Genomic DNA, 20,000 nt, shown 5'->3' on the forward strand with positions numbered 1-20,000 from the left:
ACAAGAAAACGAAGAAAGACAATTATGGGATTCTGTATAAAAAAACAATGGGAAGACTAAACATTCCACCAGAACGACTATTCACTCGTTGTGGCCAGTTCCAGCTCCCCTTTGTTTGATGAAAGGTGTCAAAAGACATGTGCGATTTGCTTTTTTAAATTTATTATTTCATTATCAGATGCAAAGATACTTCTAACAATACAATCAGACTAAGAAATAAAAACTAATAAAACAGCAAATTACCGAAAACGCAGACCTAAAAAAAATTACAGCTTTCAGAAATATTAAACGGAGAGCTGTTGTCTTTTCTCATTTTAGCCGTGGTTCCAACTTGCGCAGTAGCGTCTTGATCATTAGTGTCCTACTCTTTAACAGGACAAAAGACAGTAACATAACTAGTTAACGCATCATCGTATGTGCGTTCTTTAGCCGGAAAAGAACGCCTGATCGCAGGTTACATCGTATGATGCTTGCGTTTATGCTCATCGCACAAGAACGAACCAGGCTTATAACCTATGGTTTTATGGCGTTTGGCCAGGTGAGATGCAATAATTTTCCTCGTGCTCATTTCGAGTCTAGCCACGAGTCTTGCCACAAACACAAACTATGTTCAACGCTGAGACCCAATCACGATTTCCTTCCACCGAACACTATTACGCATTTGATACGGTTAATTTGATGCAACTTTTTTTCTACCAAAGACAGGTACGAAATGGATTCATGGAATCTTACCATGGAATGAAACCTCAGGCTTTCTGCTAGTTAACCATGCAAAAAATGGGACTCGACAAAACCTAGTTTTTCCAAAATATTTGAAGGCGTTCAGGGAGGAAGTATCAGTGGAAAGAGCTGTTCTTGAGGGTTTCAACCTCGAAATAAGCTGGACGTTAACATCATTTTGTTCTTTTTTCCTCGATTCATGTTTTTTTTTTCATTTTCCCGCCCGTTTCTTCGTGTTTCAAAAAGAGACGGACTGTTTGAGAATTTTTTGCCTTCCAAATTGTAATTTGTACTTTGCGTTTTTGTGCTACTATTATGCTAATATGTTATTCTACAAAGGTTTGAAAGTAACCTGTCTATTTTCTAAAAGTAACCTGTCGATCCCCACCTCCCCCCCCCCCCCCTCCCCAAATAAAAAAAAAAGAAAAAAAAAATCCCTATGGAAAAAATGCGTTTATAAAGTTTGAGTTCTACAAGGTTCACAAAGGCGACGCGAGTTAAAAAAAACACTGGCTCAAAGACCAAGGTAGGAACTTTCCGCTTCCAAAACGCACGCCTCTAGTAACGAGGTCGTTTGAAAACGTACGCGAGGACAAAAGCACAAAATTTTCGTCTGGAGGTAACAAAGTTTATCAAAAGTTTTGCTAAATTAATCTGTTTTGTGCGTCCCTGATTTACGGTGGCCCACAACTGTCACGGCAATAACAAATACCTCACGGCAAAACTAAAACTGTCACGGCAATATCAAATTCCGCACGGCAAAACCAAAATGCTCACGGCAAAACCAAAATGCTCACGGCAAAACCATAAAGCTCACGGCAAAACAAAAAACTCACGGCGAAATCAAAAACCTCACGGCAAAACGGTAAGGTCACGGCAAAATCAAAAACTCACGGTGAAACCGTGAAAAGGTTTGCCTTTCAGTGTCTAGAAATGTGGCTTCAGTGTTCGAGATCTCAGCCGTAAATTTTATTGTAGGGTGGTGTGAGTTTGCTTGTGTGATGAACTTGTCTATATCCTGTTTGCTGACATCCCACAACGAAAAAATGTCGTCAATGTATCGTTTCCAAATCAGTGGTTTTATGACGCTTTTGCTAAGAATTTTTGTCTCGATGTCGGCCATAAAGATATTTGCGAAAGCAACGGCCATTTTCGTACCTATCATTTACCATATAAGGTCAAACTAAGGTATATGAGCTGATAACCGAGATTGAGTGAACCAATGAGAGCACGAGAATTGCATTAGCCGAGGTTGAGAATTTAATAATTGTATATAGACTTGTGACATCCATCGTTACAAGGAAAGTTCGTTTTCCCATCTTCGTCTTTTCAATGAAGTTGATAAAGGCTGTGGAGTCTTTAAGATAAGACGTTTGTGATGTGGAAATAGGCTGAAGTAATGTGTCAACAAATGCTGATATTCTTTCTGTAGGCCCGTTACAACCAGACAGTGACCAGAGATTATTGGTCTCCCTACAAGAGTAGGCTTGTGGATTTTAGTCACGGTATAGAATTCAGGTATTCGCGGTGGATTTGGTGTTTGAGACAACCATTTTTTAGTCATGTCATCCATATAGTTGTTACCTTTCTCTGGTTTTTGGTTTTGCCGTGAGTTCTTGATTTTGCCGTGAGCTTTTTGGTTTTGCCGTGAGTTTTTGATTTTGCCGTGAGCTTTTCGTTTTGCCGTGAGGTTTTTGATTTCGCCGTGAGTTTTTTGTTTTGCCGTGAGCTTTATGGTTTTGCCGTGAGCATTTTGGTTTTGCCGTGCGGAATTTGCTATTGCCGTGACAGTTTTAGTTTTGCCGTGAGGTATTTGTTATTGCCGTGACAGTTGTGGGCCACCGTACTGATTTATCTCGAAAACTCTTGTAACAAAAAAACAAACAAACCAAAAAAACCCAGTTTGTTTCTTATCGGTTTCCCGTATTTATATTGTCGTATAACGCGTCTACATGATAAATAACGATAAATACGGCCAATGACCGCAAGTCTCTTTCCGCCGACTGCATGTTGCAGGGATGGCGCAGTGGTGAGAGCACTCGCCTCCCACCAATGTGGGTTGAGTTTGTGTTGGTTCTCTCTACTCTGCTGATTCTAGCTGGCTTTAAGCTGTGCTCCAAGGGCGTGCATGAACCGTATAGAGGCAGCCAGAGGAGTGTCACTTATTACTTATACTTGTTATTAGTACCAAGCTATCCTTAACCTAAACTGCGGCCAAAAAACGTGATGCTAAGATCACTTTGTCAGATATTTTTTGTTTTCCTTTTGACAATATTCCTTGTTTATATGCTCGCTACTTCACTTTTCAACTTTAGGGGAACCTCCACTCCTACAAAAGTCTGTTACAGAAAGAATTTTCACTTTCAAACTTTCCAAGCGCCGTGGCGTTATCTTGAGTAATTGACGTGTAGTTATGACACAAAGAGCTGTTAAACAGAACAATCAGGAAACCGAAACACATCACAATTATTCAAGAACGAGGTGCCAAGAAATTTTAACATCAAATTAAGCGCCTCTGAAATTTATTGTTCATGTTACAAACGCTTTCTCTTAAAAAAATATTCAAGCAAATTTGATTGTAAACATTTTTCTGCGGCTCTTTGTGGAGATCGAAGTTCGAATTTAAAGATATATGATACCTGTATCCAAAAGTAACAAAAAAAAAATGTTTAGAGAGGTTCGCGACCTCGTGTATTAACAAAATATTTACATCAACTTCGTTTCAACGTTTTTTTTTTTCTCTTTTCTTTTTTTCTTACTTAATTATTTTCGAGCATGAATACCACAGCTCTATAGCTGTACCTTGCGTCCCACGCTTCGTACCCAAACACATAAAAAATCAAAATTGCCTACACTATTCAAGTGGCCATTTCGTAAGGATTTCATTTTAAAGCCTAAGCCACGGGCTTTAAGTAAGGCATTCAATATTTAAAGCATATCCTATCTCTAAATCGGGAGAGTCTCCTATATATTCAGATTTATTCAACACATGTTTCTCTCGGGTAACATCAAATTGAGAAAAACATAAATGTCATTTAGTATCATCACTCAATTATTTTCAAGTATAAATACCCCAAGTTCTATAGCTATACCTTGGGTCCAATGCTTCGTGCCAAAACACACAAAAACTTCAAAATTACCTACACTATACAAGCAGCCTTTTTTTCCATCGAGTTTTCTTTTAAACCGGGAGAGTTTCCTATATATTCAAATATATTCAACACGTTTCTCCCGCCTAACATCAAAGACAACAACAGCGAAAGCTATTACAAATTAAAAACTTTCATTCTTTCTACTGATGAAAAAACATACTAGCACCCAAAAAAAACCTTTAGGGGCAAAAATAAATAGTTAGAGCTGCTGGCTACTAAAGATGCTTCTAAAATCTAATGATCTACAAAGTCAAAGCTGTTCAAGTTCCTTAATTGCCAATGGCATTAGGGACTCTACAACCTCGGACGCGTTCGATTGACCGTATTTCGGAATAGGAATACATGGAATAGAAGTTAGAAATCCTTCGCTATTTTAAACATATCTTTATTGTCCTTGTTGCTTCAAAACGCCAGACATACCCGTTTTAAACCATCGCTCCGCGTCTTTTTATTCCCGAATAGGGTCAATCGAACGCACTCCTAGAGTGCCAACTGAGCCAATGCTGTTGCTTTGGCGATGCACAATGATACTTGAGTCATAAAGCATATATCATGAGCAGACACGTATTAAGTTTAAACTTTTTACATCCTTGTAACTTTAAAAATGTGTAGCTTACATCCGCCTCCTCCTCTTATTCGCTTTGAGATAAATGAAATAAACGACAAAAATATTTTTGTTAGCTGTCCGCAAACAATCTGCGGTGAATTTTCCCGGAGTTCACAACCTGCGGGAAAACGATCAATTCACCAATCACAACGCACAAAAGTACAACCAATCAGAAGTTTTCCCTGACATTCCGGGAGACCACCGGCGGCCAGGAACACTATTAGCGTGATTCTTCTGAGGGAAGGAAACGGATGTACACAGACTAAAAAGTAACATGCACATCATACTCCATGTAAAATGATAATATTTATAATTGTTTGCATCTTACCATTATGCTTGCATTTCAAATTAGTTCCATTCGTTTTTTTCTCCAAAAGATTCGGGTTTGCTCTCCCTTTATCCCTTGGAGTTTCCCCAGAAATTTCCTCAAGTTTCCTCAAGTGTAAGTGATTAGAAATTCGGGGTATGATTGGTTATTTTCAAATACAACAAAAATTGCAGGATTCCTCGCATTATCACAGCATGAATCATACAGGACATATGGGTCTTTTGGATCTTTGGGAGGTGGGCGACAAAGTGAACCGTCACCAACGGTGTAGGAACCTACCACCACCTTAGCTAGGAACATCTGCCTATAACCCCTTGATGAATCTTGCTTCAATGTGTAGCAGTGTGAGTAGTTTGCTTTACAAGCAAAGTAGGTTCCTTTCCCGAACCGTGTGCCATGCTTACCACACATTCTCCAGTCAAAACCCTGCTGGCAGATGGCCTCCACGGTTTCCTTATTTGTGCCATGAAATAACTGCCGCTCTTCAGGTTGTTTACCAGATTTCTTAGCTATGTGGGTTTTCCGTCTGCAAAAGGATAAAAATTATGAAAATACCATAGTCCAAGATTTTCACATCAAGAAGACAATGGTCGTCGATAATCTTGCACAAGAGGTGCTTGGCAAAACCATGAAGTCATCAGGATGAGTTGAATTTGCACCCTTTACGTACTGTCTCTTTTCTGTTATCGTTATTCAAGATGACAATAAATTACAATCAGTGGCAAAGTCTTGAGACACTCCTCACCCTTTGAAGTTGGTTTTCTCACTGAGTTTGAATAATTGCCCCCTCCCCTCCAGAACAATGTTGTCAACAGTGAACATACATTTCCTTGTATATTTCAATAGGTATAAGGTATTTGCTAAGAACAGTCTAATAAAGAACATATTTGAAGAAGAAAAAAAGTTTGATAGTAGAACATGATTTTTTTTTGGAAAACAGTTCCGTACTGGGTGTATTTTATCCAAGGCGAGGACTTCAAGCTAACCACGGAACTGTCCCAAAAAGTGCACTATTCCCACAACCAGGTAATCAAAGTCGGCGTAAATGAAGCATTACTGCTTATGTAAATAAAAGAAGCTTTATTTTCAAAATAAAATTTTGTGTCTTTGAAGTAACCAAGACTAAATTGTGTATGAAGGTGATTCGAATTTTTAACGCGAAAACAGTAAAAATACCCCATTTTAAGAGCCTGCTGACGCGTAAAAAAGCACGGTGACCCCATTTTTTATTGCATGTTTTTAATGTTCATATCATGAATGTTAATTATGCCAAGTTTCCAAAAAAGTTTGATAGTAGAACAATTTCAAGGGAATTACCTTAAGGCGGCCTTTTTGCGAGGTTTTCGAACAGATCATTCCAGGTTGCCGCCCCAAAACTCTGGAATCCGCTGCCCCACGAAATTCGGGCCATCACCAGCGTTGATGTTAAGTCCCATCTTAAAACGTATCTTTTTAAAGTAGCATATGGATAATAATATATTTTTTTGATGCGTTGATGTTTTAAGCGTCATCTTAAAACCTATCTTTTTAAAGTAGTATATGGATAATAATTATTATTTTTCATATATTTTAACTTCTATGTATATATTTCCTGATTAGTATTAGTTCAGTATTTTAGATTTTGCAAATGTAATGCGCATTTGACCATTTTATGTATTTTGGGCAATATAAATATTAAATTATTATTATAATTATTGTTGAAAAAAGAATGTAACTTGTCTTATGAATAGATAGCCGCGAAGTGCGGAATGAGCAAAAGTTCTGCACTGCGCATAGTTACATGTAGATGTGCTCCGTTGGCAAGAAAACGAAGTGTACTTTCAAAGATGGGAAGGCCCAATAAATTACAAGAAAGACATAAACTTACGCTTATTCGTGCTTTGAAAAAAATAAGGGCTCCTAATGTCAACTTAACCTTGAAAGAACTGGTGGAAGAGAGTGGACTTAATATGACAATGGTAAGCAAGAGAACATTTTACCGATTTCTTCGTGAGCACGGCTATCATTTTCTTCAGGCCAGACAAAAAGGGCTAGTCACTGTTAAGGACCGTAAAAAACGTATAAGATACACCAGAGAAATGAAACGCCATTTGATAGAGTATAATAACTGTTGCGAAGTTTCTTTCATTCACAAAGGAAATCCAATGAGTGAAGCAAGCTCACCAAAGGTAAGAGTTTGGCAAAAGAACTTGGTGAGGGCCTTCAGGCTACTGCAAAAGGGTCTAAAAATCTTGTAGGAGGACGGAGACTTCATATACTAGCTGGTGCCAATTGCATATGGAAAAGGAGTTATTTTGAAGGAAATCTACGAGAAAATGAAGTCCCAACTACTTTTGCTACTCATTGTAATCTGAAAGCTCTGACTTTTTGTTTACTACAAAACGAGATTCAAGAGATAAATATGACCTCAACACACACAAAAAGAAAAAAGCCTTTGCTTAGTTAAAATAAAATAAAATAAAATAAACCTTTTCCAACGGAAATGCACTTACTGAATATATGGAGTCCATAAATCCAGATTTTGTACACGTTCAATTTTAATAATGTTGTGTTTGCCTTCCATGGTCTCAAGAAACATCTTCTCTGCTTTCTTGTATTCGTCAGAGATGGTTGTTAGCGGCACACGCATATAGTCATTACCATCAGACATCGCGGTCCAGTGCAATGGTGGACCTTCTGAATCAGAAGTTGCTGAGGCTGATCTTGGTCGATGCAAGACAGTAGCGCGTCGCCTACAGTAATATTTACATAAAAGGATATGACTGTAATTATCACTGAGGGTAACACGTCGTGACTATGGAATTGCACGTGGTACGTAGGAAAATTTGGTAAAGAAGAGTGTGGGCATTTCAACTTGATAATATCTTCCCCCAGTTTTGAACCACCTCCACCTGACCCAGCCGGGAAATAAGTTACTAACCTTCACATTAAGAATTGCATTACATTTAAAAATTAATCAAAAGTGTGACTTGAAAGCAGATTACAAGTGGAAGTGAAAGAAATGCATGATCCTGGCATTTACGCGGACAAATAATTCAAATGTCATGAAAGTCGGCAGGTTAGTTTTGCAAGTTGCAGGTTGCAGGTTGCAGGTTGAAATTTACTGTGACTGTTACATGAATAGCTAAACCTTAGGCCTAATTAGGCCTAAAAACGTTTCTTTAGCCTCCTTAGGCCTAAAAACGTTTCTTTAGGCCTGCATTAGGTCCTAAGGTTAGCTATTCATGTACCAGTCACAGTAAATTTCAACCTGAACCTGCAACCTGCACCTGCAAAACTAACCTGCCGCATGAAAGTTGCCACAGTAAATTCAGATAATGATTATTGCTTTGAAGATATTTTTAACACATGAACTCTAATCTACCATTTTACTGCATCCTTTTGTGGGAAAACATGACAGCCCAACAAATTTACCTGGACCTAAACCTGTTACTTCAGTCAGCAGAGGCCATGAGTTTTAATTTAGTCAATCCAAACAACTTCTTGAATGCTTATGAAAAAAGTTGTTCTTATTTTCTTTGCAAGTTTAAGTTCATTTTGTTGATTTCACTTATAATCCAAATGTTCACATTCGTTTCACTTCACATTATCAAATAATAAATTATGTTATTACTTTGACGGAAAAGGTAAGTCAATTTGACACAAATTAACTAGCTTTAATGGATCTCTGGTTTTCAGTGAAAATATATAAATTAGAACAAAGTTTCCTGCTTGATGGCTGAACTTTAAATTTTAATTGTTTGTTTCCTTCACTTTTGTGACTTGACTTCAGATCATTAATTTTATTTCTAGTTTGATTAATTTGTGCAATAGATCAAATGACTGGAAAATATAGTTGTTAACTGTTACTCTCAATGATACATGTATTATAACACTTCCTGTACATACTTTTGAGCCAATTCCTTCATGTTTTGTTTTGTGACTAGGTCAGCAGGCCTCCGTCTGACAGGTCGTTTGGTTTTGTGCACATCATTCTGTTGATACATTCTTTTGAAGTACAGAGTGTAACTGTGATGGGATGCACTGAAGGAATGTTTTTCATTTCCTAAAAAGCACTGCACTATTAAGCATGAAATAACTGGGATGTTCAATAATCAAAGACACAACCAATAAAATGAGTCTTTTCATAATTATCATAATATTTACATGTAACTTATTACCATACAAAGAATTAACATCACATGCAGCAGTGGAAACAAACACAGCTTTTCCAGTATTGGGCAAAATAGGCACTAAAATGAAGCCAACAAAGGGAATAATAATTGTACAAAAGAAGGTTCCTGGTTTCCCTGGTTCCAGATAAATTTTGTCCCAAGTTTACAAAACGCATAATAATTATTATATGTTCTTACAATTCCCTCAACACTGATATATTTGATGCCAGACAGTATTCCTCCATAAACCATTATTTATTATAACCTTGCCTAAGAAGGGATAAAGTAATTAAGAAGAAAAGGAAAGCGATCTAGACATACATGTATCTCTTGTCTCACAGGTGTAACAAAGTACTGCAACATAGTAAGAGGACTGTCAAACCTATGTACTGTAGAGCTATCTTTTAGGGTTCCCAATATGAATCATGGCAACATTGCACTTGATAGTGTCATCCAGTGACAAGGCGGGTGATCATGATGACTTATGAACAAATCAATTTAATTTTCTAATGGGTCTGTTAATGAAAACAAAATGCATGGGACAGGAAAGTTATAGACTGCTGCACTCCAGGTTTGGCAAACTTACTGTTTGCCTGCAAATTGTTTTTGTCCTGACTGGCTGCTGTTTTGGTTTAACACACGTTGATCTGTTGTTACCAACAAACCCTACAGCTGTATGTATAAAAAAAACTGTCAACTGCAAATCTTCCATTCACCCTTCATACCTGCCACATAGTCCTTTTCAAGGCATATGCTGCTGGTTGTGTTTACAGCATGTCCATCCCCTGGGGTGTCATATGACTGCCACATACGATTCTCATCTTGCCAGTACCAATTCCACCTGGTGCTGAATATGTGACCTGCTGGAGCAACAACTGATGATACAGTGGAAAGTCTGCGAACTCTCATGCCTGAAACAACAAAAGACAATTATCGAGTTTACAGTACATTTATTGATTTCTCCTATAAAGAAATTATTAAAACAGAGAGCTCATAGTTGAGGATGATGAAGTTTTTTGTATGAAAATGCAAAATTAATGATTTCTAATATCAAACTAAACTATTAAATTTCAAGAGACCTAGGTAAAAAGAATCGGAAGTACTGTCAACTTCAAGATAACTTAAATGCAATCTTAAAGTTGCCTTCAAACCTCCAGCCACCTATAAATTCAACATGGGAAGCTGCAAAGATCTGCAACAAAAGCTTATTTTTTTAACTAAAGGTGCCACTGTAAACAAAAAAATCAATTCTCATTTTTCTTCGGATCTCAAAACTATGTTAACTAAACACTAAGCTAACAAAGTTTTGAGCTTGATTAATAAAAAAAGACACCTGTTTATTTTAACTGGAATTTTCCTATTAATGGTCCCCCATTACTACATACATACATATTATTTTATTAATCCTTTGAGTGAGGGACACTATACAGGATGCTGTTTACTAACTTTAAGATCTTGTCGTGAGAGAGCTGGATAGAGGAGAAAATGATGTCAAAGGCTCAATAGTTTAAAGTCCTGGCCAAACTATCAAACAGAGTTGGATCCCACACGCAACATTGTTGGATGCAAATGGTGACGTAGTGAAAAAACACTATCCAACATTGCTCGACGAATTCACATTCAAGTTGGTGCTAAATTTGAAAATATGGCACTAACACTAAAACGAAAACTGCTTGTAGAGTTTGTGCTACTGGAGCTGTTTGAGGATGGAAAGCACAGATTCAAACTAGGAAAAACCAAAGAATGGTCAACAGAACGTGTAGAAAAGGATATGTTCACTGCAAGATACATCTGCATTTAGAAGATGTTGAGAATGAGCTCGGATCAACTTGCATAAATTTTAAACGCTATTGAACCAAACACCTTCCAACAGAGCGATAATCATTAAGGGGCCTAAAAGTGTGCCCAAGACATGGCCTTCCTTCATACTCGCCAAACGGTCAAACAACGTTGGAGCGAGAAAAGTTGGAGCATTGAATCCAACTTTGTTGGATAGTTTGACCAGGGCTTAAGAATGCAATGTGTGTGTATGCCACAGAACTAATATGTAGCACGGGAGTTTTGGGCTTTCAGACTTTTAACTCGTGTCTTGCATATACAATAAGCTGCATTCACACGCTGAAATTTTAAGCTAAAAAGCATTTGACTTCAGTTTTCCCTGGATCCAACCCTCTGAGGTCCAATTGGTCACTTTTGAAGGTGAGCAATGGTGGACTGTGAAATCCAAAACTTACACTCAAAGTAAACATCCTTTGGATAAAAGTCAAGGTTCAAAATTTTACCAGTCAGGTGTTAAGCAAACACACTTTCAAAATCTGAAGAAAAAAAGGAAGTGATTTTTTTTATCACAGGGGAACTTTAACTAGGCACTCTCAATCACTAAGGAATCAATGAGCACTGCCTTTCATTCAACTAATTTATTCATGTTTTTTGGTTACCATGCCTCCACCAACAGCATACTAGCTCCTCCACTTCCTATATAAAGCTCAATCAACCCACAATTCAGCAATTTGCTCTAAAGAAGAGCAATCTTTCCATGGTGGCAATCTCCTCTGTAACTGTGCCACTGACACAGTACCACCATTACTTTAGAAATTACCCCCTCCCACCTGAAGCATGCGATACTTACTGTACAGTGATTTAATTGGCAGAATTGGTACAGCTGTCATGTCTTGAAACTTGACTTCATGTGGAATGCCCCTCATTGCCACTTTATAGCTGTCTTTGCTAACGTCACAATATGCATGCTCCAACATTGTATTCAGATCACTTGAAAAACTCTCCCACTCGTCATCACCTCTGACAGAGAATTCCCAGAGATAAGGTAACTCCGTGTGCTGGTGGACACATTTGCCGTCATAGTGGCATTTGCCACGGAGATTGAATCCACAAATCTCAGTATCTTTCTCTTCAGTGTTATGGATAGGGGACAGGGCCTGGAGGATATTTGACGTCGCTGAAACCGGCCTTGTACTGATAGCAGGCTTCTCAACATCAGAACCGCTGGCAGTTCGCTCCTTTGCTCGTCCTTTCAAGCATTGAAGAATGATTTGAGGATCACGGAGGTCATATTCTTTTAACACTCTTCTATTGTGTTCATCAGAAAAATTATGCTCCCTCTTGCAATTCTTACCGAATTTGCAATCGCCATCAACAAAGTGCTCGCAAACATGCAAACACGGGCAATTATTTCCTTTCGTACAAACTGCTTTGTTGTAGAATTTGCATATTACTGGCACCGACCGACGCGAGGCTGCTCTCTGAATTTCACTCTTGACATCAATCAGATTCAGCAGTTTTCGGAGAGTGTCCTCTGAGGAAGGTCCATTCAACAAGAAACCCAGACGAAAGTTATTTAAAACTCGAACTGTATGTTCATCACTAAGATTGTGCGATCTGTTGCACTTAAGGCCAAATTTGCATCTGTCTTTGATAAAAAAAGGGCATAAATGCAGCCGCATACACCCTCTTTGTACACATTCACCCTTCTCTTCAGCCTGGGGACAAAACTCTAAGGGAACGTTGAGTTTAACCATCACTTTCGCTTTCTTGCCGTCCGTAGTGGAACTCAAAGCCAACAGGGTTGGGAACTGTTTCACGAATTCCGATGCTCCAAACTTTGATACAAGTATGCGGGTTGGAACAGAAAGTTTTAATACTACTTGGTTGAGTTCTAAGTCCCTACCGTCTTCTTGTATTAAAACTTCTATCAACTCTTCAAGCGCTTGTTGTACCATTCTCGCATCCATGTTTTGCTTCCGGGTGCTACATTATTTGGTGGTTTTGAATAAATTATGGTGGGAGGTCACTCAGGCCCCGGATTTTGACCGCTTGACCATTTGAATCGAAATCTGGACAAATCCATGGAACTGCACGTTTTCGCACTAAAGAAACGGAACGGATTGATCCGTATCATTTGATGGCAAGTGGGTCTGCCAAATCTCTGAGCCAGCGAGCCATGCGAATTTCGCATTTAAGTCTATGCACCCATTTCAAATAGCGCTGATAAACAGTTATTAAGTATAAGCACCCATTTTAAAACGGTTAGCTTTCAATATCTGTGTGACTCGCATGTTGACTCGCATGGCTCACATGACTCGCATGGCTCGCTGGCTCGCACATTAGTACAAGTCATGGCAAGGGGGCTGGGTCTGGGTACGGCTGAACTTCCCGTATATGGTGTTCCATCGCCGCCAAAAATAAACTTTGCAAAGCAGCATTCAACTTTATCAAACAACATTCAACTTCAGTTAATAACTTTCATTTTCAACGTATTCAACATTCAACTTTATCATAAAAGTTTCAACTTAACATGTCAACAATCGACTGTAGAGCATACAACATTGAACTTCACAGCTTAAATTGTAATAGTGACTGACTCAGGAATTAGCGCAGCATTGAACATTTAAGTTCACAACTGAACATCAATCAGGAGATAACAATTTATCGGTCGGGTTGACAATCCGAAATTTTCTTTTAACAACCCGGTCGTTCTTTGTAATATGACGTTCAATTATATTGTACCTTTTGCGTGCGTTCACCCCAATGTCGGTCCTTTTATCTTGCAATCTTGAATGTTGAGTTCTCTGAAATCGAGACCAAATTCGCCAAAAATTATGGAATGTCGGTCGGCGATATGACGTCTCTCACCATTCACTTTCACGTGCTTTTCTTCTTTCGCAATCTCATAAATATTGATTGACCAACACTCATGGAAGCCAACTACTTGCACAAATTCCATAATACACCTCTTTTACCCCCCAAAAATCTGCATAGGCATTGTTTTCGACTTCTCTTGGGTCATTTTTATGTCCCAGGAAACAGTGGTTATGCAAAAGTTTTGGGGGGTAGTAGAGGTGTATTATGGAATGATGCATGGTCTGGTTTCCGTTGCCTTTGCCATAATTTTGCCCTCTTGAGTACATATTTTAATGGGCGCCTCTTTAAGGCGGTTCCTGTAGGATTCATTTAGTAATGGTTTTTGTCCTGTGACGTTTTACATTTGGATCTCTATACTGCTGTGATATTTTTTCTCCCAAGAAAATAGTTCGTCTCGATAATAACGTTTTTATTCCTTGGTGTTGATTTTCTCAACAGTAATGTGAATGTGACCTTAAGTATGGCCTCACTCTTTTCCGCCAATTTAATTCTAGACTCGACCGATATGTGAGTGATCTTCTGGTTTTAAAAGGTATTGTGTGTTACCCCCTATAAAAGTTTGATTGATTGATTGACCCAGGCCAGGGATCATTTTGTTTTGTAACGCCTGTTACGTTGTGCCATGTATCAGTGAGATAACTGGCTTTTTAAGACACTGTTTGCTTTTTTCTGCGTTTCTTAGCAGATCGTTATGCTCTTTGGAGGCGTTGTTTTTGCTTTTGCCTTAAATTGTTTCACTCGTTCTTCTGACTTCTTCAGCGTGTTTTGGTTTGTTGCCTTGGTCAGTCCCTATCTTCCTTGAACTTCTGGAATTAATTTGAGAACTCAGCAATCAAGATTGCAGGATAAAAGGGTCGATATTGGGCGAACGCAAATCATGAAAGGGTACAATATAATTGAACGTCATATTGCAAAGAACGACCGGGTTGTTGAAAGAAAATTTCGGATTGTCAACCCGACCGATTAATTGTTATCTCCTGATTGATGTTCAGTTGCGAACTCAAATGTTCAATGCTGCGCTCATTCCTGAGTCAGTCACTATTACAATTTAAGCTGTGAAGTTCAATGTTGTATGCTCTACAGTCGATTGTTGACATGTTAAGTTGAAACTTTTATGATAAAGTTGAATGTTGAATACGTTGAAAATGAAAGTTATTAACTGAAGTTGAATGTTATGTTATGCTATGTTAGTTTATTTGTTTGAGCAGGTTGAAGTTTTGTCAGCGATTCAGCTGATGTGGACCTGCTATACCCACCCACCCATATACTCAGAGATGACAGCCACAACACCGGGAGCTTCATCCCCTACTCTTCTTGAATAGTGTGTGGGTTCTTTAACGTCCCACAGGGAACTAATGAACATGGAAGATATTTGTGAGACGGGGCCTACGGTTTCTAGTCCTGGCCACTCGAAATTGTACCCCTTAAAATCGGGATACTTGGCTACGTAGTCTGTGCACGCTCTTTCTTTTTTATGTTTTTAGAACGAGAAAGAGATACACTACGGGGCTACGGGGCTACGGGGCTACGTGGCTCCGCGGCTACGGAGCTGCACAGTTCAATGTATATTACCTCGTTCTTTAATGATCTATGAGCCGAAGTGAACAAGAACTAGTCCTTATCCGAGAAGACTTGAAAATCTAACCATTTGCGGATGTAATTAGAAAGGCAGCACTTTCTCCTCAGTTATTTAAAGACCCTGAGTGTTGGTCCGGCGGGAGTCGAACTCACGACCTCCCGCATGGCAGCCCGATGCTCAACCAATAGGTCTTATTCACGATGGCCGCCATGTTGGTTTTCAAATTGTCATGCAAATTAGCCATGGGTTATGCTGGGGGGCAAACATTGGAAAAAAAGCAAATTGCTGAAAATCGGCTCGTCGAAATATTGAAATAACATTGCGAAAAGTCCATTTTAGTATTTAGAGCTAAGTACCTTTTATAATAATTTTATATCTTTTGATTGCCTTTGACATTTTGACTTTCTACTTCGTTATCTGCTCATTTTTACTGGGTTGCCAGTATGGCAAACCCAGTTGGGGTCTGCGTTTCATTTGTTTGTTTTCGTTTTTTTTCTTTTCTCTCTTTTTTTTTTACTGGGTTGCCAGTATGGCAATCCAAGTCGGAAAGTGGGTGAGATTTGTTTGTTTTATTTATTTTAGTTTTTTTTCCGTGTCGGTAAAAGTCTTGCCTGTAACTCCCCTGGTAAGTGGTGTCTTTGTGCACAGAGCCTTCTGCGCGTATTTAATTCCTTAGGATCGAGAGGGTAGTGGAAATGATATATATGATATATGATATTTCATCATTCCTGGGGGGGCTTTACAAAATCCCAGCAAAACTGCAACCATTCCGGATAATCTGCAAGCCAGCGAGCCACTCTGGTTAGCCTATTAAAATAACACATTGATTGGCCTAAATAACACTTTCGTACAAACTGCTTTGTTGTAGAATTTGCATATTTCTGGCACCAACCGACCCGAGGCTGCTCTCTGAATTTCACTCTTGTCGACAATCAGATTCAGTAGTTTTCGGAGAGTGTCCTCTGAGGAATGTCCATTACACAAGAAACCCAGACGGAAGTGATGTAAAACGAGAACTGTATGTTCGTCTCTAAGATTGTGCGATCTTTTGCATTTGCGCCCAAATATGCATTTGTCTTTGATAAAATAAGGGCATAAATGCAGCTGCATACACCCTCCTTGTAAACATCCACCCTTCTCTCCAGCCTGGGAACAAAACTCTAAGGGAACGTTGAGTTTAACCATCACTTTCACTTTCTTGCCGTCCGTAGTGGAACTCAAAGCGAACAGAGTTGGGAACTTTTTCACGAATTCCGATGCTCCAAACTCTGATACAAGTCCGCGGGTTGGAAAAGAAAGTTTCAATATTGCATGGTTGAGTTCTAACTGTCCACCGTCTTCTTGTATCAAAACTCCTATGAACTCTTTAAGCGCTTGTTGTACTTGTACCAATTTCACCGCCATGTTTTGCTTCCGGGTGCCACATTATATGGTGGTTTCGCATAAGTTATGGTGGGAGGTCACTCAGGCCCCGGATATTAGAGCGCTCACCATTTGAAACAAGACGCCTACAGAGGCGTATCAGTGGAATGCGCAAACAGTTAACACAAATTGTCCAGTGAAGCTATGATCCTCACAGTTATGAACGCAATTTTTTGCAATTGCTCAAAGAAGCCTGCAAAATTCAGGACTTCAACGGAGTTTGAACCCGTGACCTCGCGATACCGGTGCGACGCTCTAACCAACTGAGCTATGAAGCCACTGACGTTGGGAGCTGGTCATTTGTGAGTTAGGGTAAGGGTCATTCCTCACGGGAACATTAGAACCCACAAATGACCAGCTCCCAACAACAGTGGCTTCATAGCTCAGTTGGTTAGAGCGTCGCACCGGTATCGCGAGGTCACGGATTCAAACCCCGTTAAATCCCGAATTTTTCAGGCTTCTTTACGCAATTCCAAAAAATTGCGTTCATAACTGTGAGGATCATAGCTTCACTTGATTTCATATCCGCAGTTCATATATGATCCATTTCATATGTCATTTCATAGTTGGCAAATTGTCCAATTACAGTGAACTTCAACTACAGGTAAACTTCGGAAAATGGTGAGAGATTATCTGTAATATAACTTGAAGTTTTTTGTTGTAAAACTCATTATTAATGTTCTAAATTTGCAAATGCAAACAACGAAGCCCTATTAGCGGATTATTAGGATACGGGATCTTTTATTTATTTATTTTTTTTTGAAGGAGACTTTATTCAAATCCCAAAGTTTTACTTGCTTCCTTAACTCTGTTCACCCAAAAATTACAAGATCAGCCTTAAATCATCTGAAAAACTTATAAAAATCACAGTTCAACAACTTATCATCCTGGGCCAGTTGTTCAAAAGCCGATTAATGCTAATCTCAGGTTAAAAATTAACAAAGGAGTTTTATTCTCTACCCCCAAATGCTGTTCAAGGCTGCCGTATTCGATAAAACTTTCACCAAAACGTTGAAAACATGAAACAAAAGTTTCCGCCAATCCTGGATTAAGTAAATCGGCTTTCGAACAACCGGGCCCTGTATTCGTAGTCCAGTTCCGTAATCCTGGTTTAGTTCCTTGCAAACTGGTTAAATCTGCCGTGGCGAGGACAGAAAGACATTTGTTCCTTGAAAACCGTTTAAATCTGCCGTGGCGAAGACAAGAACACAACATCTGTACTCTATTTGTCTCAATGCTCAAAAATCTAAAATTCCGTAATTGCGTGTTCTATAGTCCAGTCCAAAGTTCTAATTTTACAATTCCATAATCTTGATTTCAGTATTAGAGTAACTTGGTACCAAACGTTCCACAATAACATGAAATCTCGTTAAGAAAAAAGTTTAAATCTAGTAGTCCAGTCCGGGTTGAAATCGCCAAAACTCTCTCTATGATCGATTCAAAACTCAACAAAAGCTACAAGTAGTAAATAGTTCTCAGAAACTACAAAAGTTCGTCATGATTTTACACTCGAGCTGAACAAAAAACTATCAAAACATATGACGAAACCGAAAAACCCTAGTGATCGCTTCTCGAGAGAACAGACAAACAGCCGAAACTGTTCTGTGCCTGGTACTTTACCGTAGCCCTTGGCCGAGAAACTAATCTTAGCCAAAAGGCCGAGAAGCAGTTAGGATACGGGATATTTAGGTAGGTAAAAAAAATTGTAGACATACGGGATTTTTGGCTGGGGGGGGGGGGGGGGGTAGGAATTGAAGAGATACGGGATATTTTTTATAGTAGGAACGCATAATAATTTGAGTACATGTGGTATTGCAGTAATTTGACAGTGTTTTTTTCCATAACTGTCAACTGAGCTGCGTTTTGTTGTCCTCGCGTAATATGTAGCTTTAATAGTACACGATATTGTTTTGGTATCGTAAGTAATTACAGTGCCATGGTAGATATCTTTGCTAAATAACCCCTGGAAAGACATGTGGTTCAGTAAAATACTAAACCCAGAAAGATTGCAGAAAATAAAAGGAAATCAAAAAACCTTTGGCTTCAAAGCTGACATGTTGATCATTTACAACTTCTTTTTCACCACAAGCTTTTAAGCTTCTGATAGCTTTCCAAGACCAATGTTTATTGAAGTTAATCTCTTTCCGGCGGGGTTAGTATCTGGATGGGGGACGTCAAAATATATGACTTCACATTACCCTCTATTCAGTTAACTCTGTTTTATATGACTTTCTGTCTGGAACATACGACCAATAATTATATTTTAATGCTCAAAAATGCGAACTAAGCAAGGTACAGATTTTGTTAGCCTGCCTTATGCAAAACTAATATTGACGCAAAAGTAAATAAATATTGATATGTAGTTTTTAAGGAGAGCAGAAGGAACCTTTAGGAAGTTTCGATAGAGGATAAAACAATTTGCCATACGAAACAAAATTTGCGAGATAAAAACATCATAAATTTTGTGCCACGAATATAACGAGTTACCATCAGCGAAAAACATTTTGGGAGATTTTTGTTACGTTAATTTTTCTATCGTACTTTTGGTCGTACAAGTAAAATCGCATCGCGCACCGGTGGCCGAGTTGGTTGAGCACCGGGCTGCCATGCCGGAGGTCGTGAGTTCGACTCCGGACACTCAGGGTCTTTAAATAACTGAGGAGAAAGTGTTGCCTTTGTTATTACATCCGCAAATGGTTAGACTTACAAGTCTTCTCGGATAAGGAAGATAGGCCGGAGGTCCCGTCTCACAAATAACTTCAATGTTAATTAGTTCCTTGTGGGACGTTAAACAACCCACACACTATTTGAGAAGAGTAGGGGATGAATTTCCCGCGGTTGTGGCTGTCCTCTGTGTGTATATGGGTGGGTGGGTATAAAAGGTCCACATCAGCGGCTCAAAAAACTAAAAAAAAAAGCTAAATCGAAAATGACATCGATTTTAGCGGCTGCCTGTGATCAAGTTACTCTGCGTACTCACGAAACAAAGGATGCATCTGAGACAAAATGACGGCAAGACACCGGGTTTTTGTTAGTTTGCTTTTTTTTCTTTCAAGTCTTATAAAGTTCGAAAAGATACATTTGCGAATTTAACACAAAGATCACAATCGTTGATGCTAGTCCAAGTGGCAACTGAAGTTAAGCTCCTCCGAATGGGGTTAATACTTGGATGGGGCCGAGTGGTGGCCGAGTGGTCTAACGGGCTCGCAGGTAATCGTGAAGGTTGGGAAAAGTATATGTGTTCTAATTGCGGCAGGGAAGTTTGGAAGTTCTGAAGGGTTTAAAAGTAAATTTATCCGATCGGAGCTTAATTCAATATCCGCACATTTGTGACTACCAACAAAAAAAGACACCAGACCGGTTTTAAGACGTGTTGCGC

General features: G+C 39.0%; 2 protein-coding genes across 2 annotated transcripts; both read right to left on the reverse strand.

The window, feature by feature from the left end:
- Positions 1-145: 145 nt before the first annotated feature.
- Positions 146-12,717, reverse strand: LOC138052235 (protein mono-ADP-ribosyltransferase PARP12-like). The gene is made up of 5 exons (XM_068898619.1): positions 11,591-12,717; positions 9,687-9,872; positions 8,696-8,852; positions 7,300-7,539; positions 146-5,333 (listed from the first exon to the last, which is right to left on the reverse strand). The coding sequence occupies exons 1-5, from the start codon at positions 12,708-12,710 to the stop codon at positions 4,916-4,918; spliced, it is 2,121 nt and encodes a 706-aa protein (XP_068754720.1). The 5' UTR covers positions 12,711-12,717; the 3' UTR covers positions 146-4,915.
- A 3,292-nt stretch (positions 12,718-16,009) lies between these two features.
- On the reverse strand, positions 16,010-16,603 carry LOC138053981 (uncharacterized). Its single transcript, XM_068900503.1, has one exon. The coding sequence runs from the start codon at positions 16,601-16,603 to the stop codon at positions 16,010-16,012; it is 594 nt and encodes a 197-aa protein (XP_068756604.1).
- Between the last annotated feature and the right edge of the window lie 3,397 nt (positions 16,604-20,000).

The sequence above is a fragment of the Montipora capricornis genome, chromosome 6 (assembly GCF_036669925.1).
Source record: "Montipora capricornis isolate CH-2021 chromosome 6, ASM3666992v2, whole genome shotgun sequence".
In the NCBI taxonomy this organism is placed as follows: Eukaryota; Metazoa; Cnidaria; class Anthozoa; order Scleractinia; family Acroporidae; genus Montipora; species Montipora capricornis.

What these genes read in the sequence shown, in the direction of transcription:
- LOC138053981 (XM_068900503.1), bottom strand. Translation starts at nt 16,603, where the DNA reads ATGGCGGTGAAATTGGTACAAGTACAACAAGCGCTTAAAGAGTTCATA.
- LOC138052235 (XM_068898619.1), bottom strand. Translation starts at nt 12,710, where the DNA reads ATGGATGCGAGAATGGTACAACAAGCGCTTGAAGAGTTGATAGAAGTT. An exon ending in GCCAATTAAATCACTGTACA is followed by an intron (nt 9,873 to 11,590) that starts GTAAGTATCGCA and finishes TTGTTGTTTCAG; the next exon opens with GCATGAGAGTTCGCAGACTT. An exon ending in ATGAAGGAATTGGCTCAAAA is followed by an intron (nt 7,540 to 8,695) that starts GTATGTACAGGA and finishes ATATTACTGTAG; the next exon opens with GCGACGCGCTACTGTCTTGC.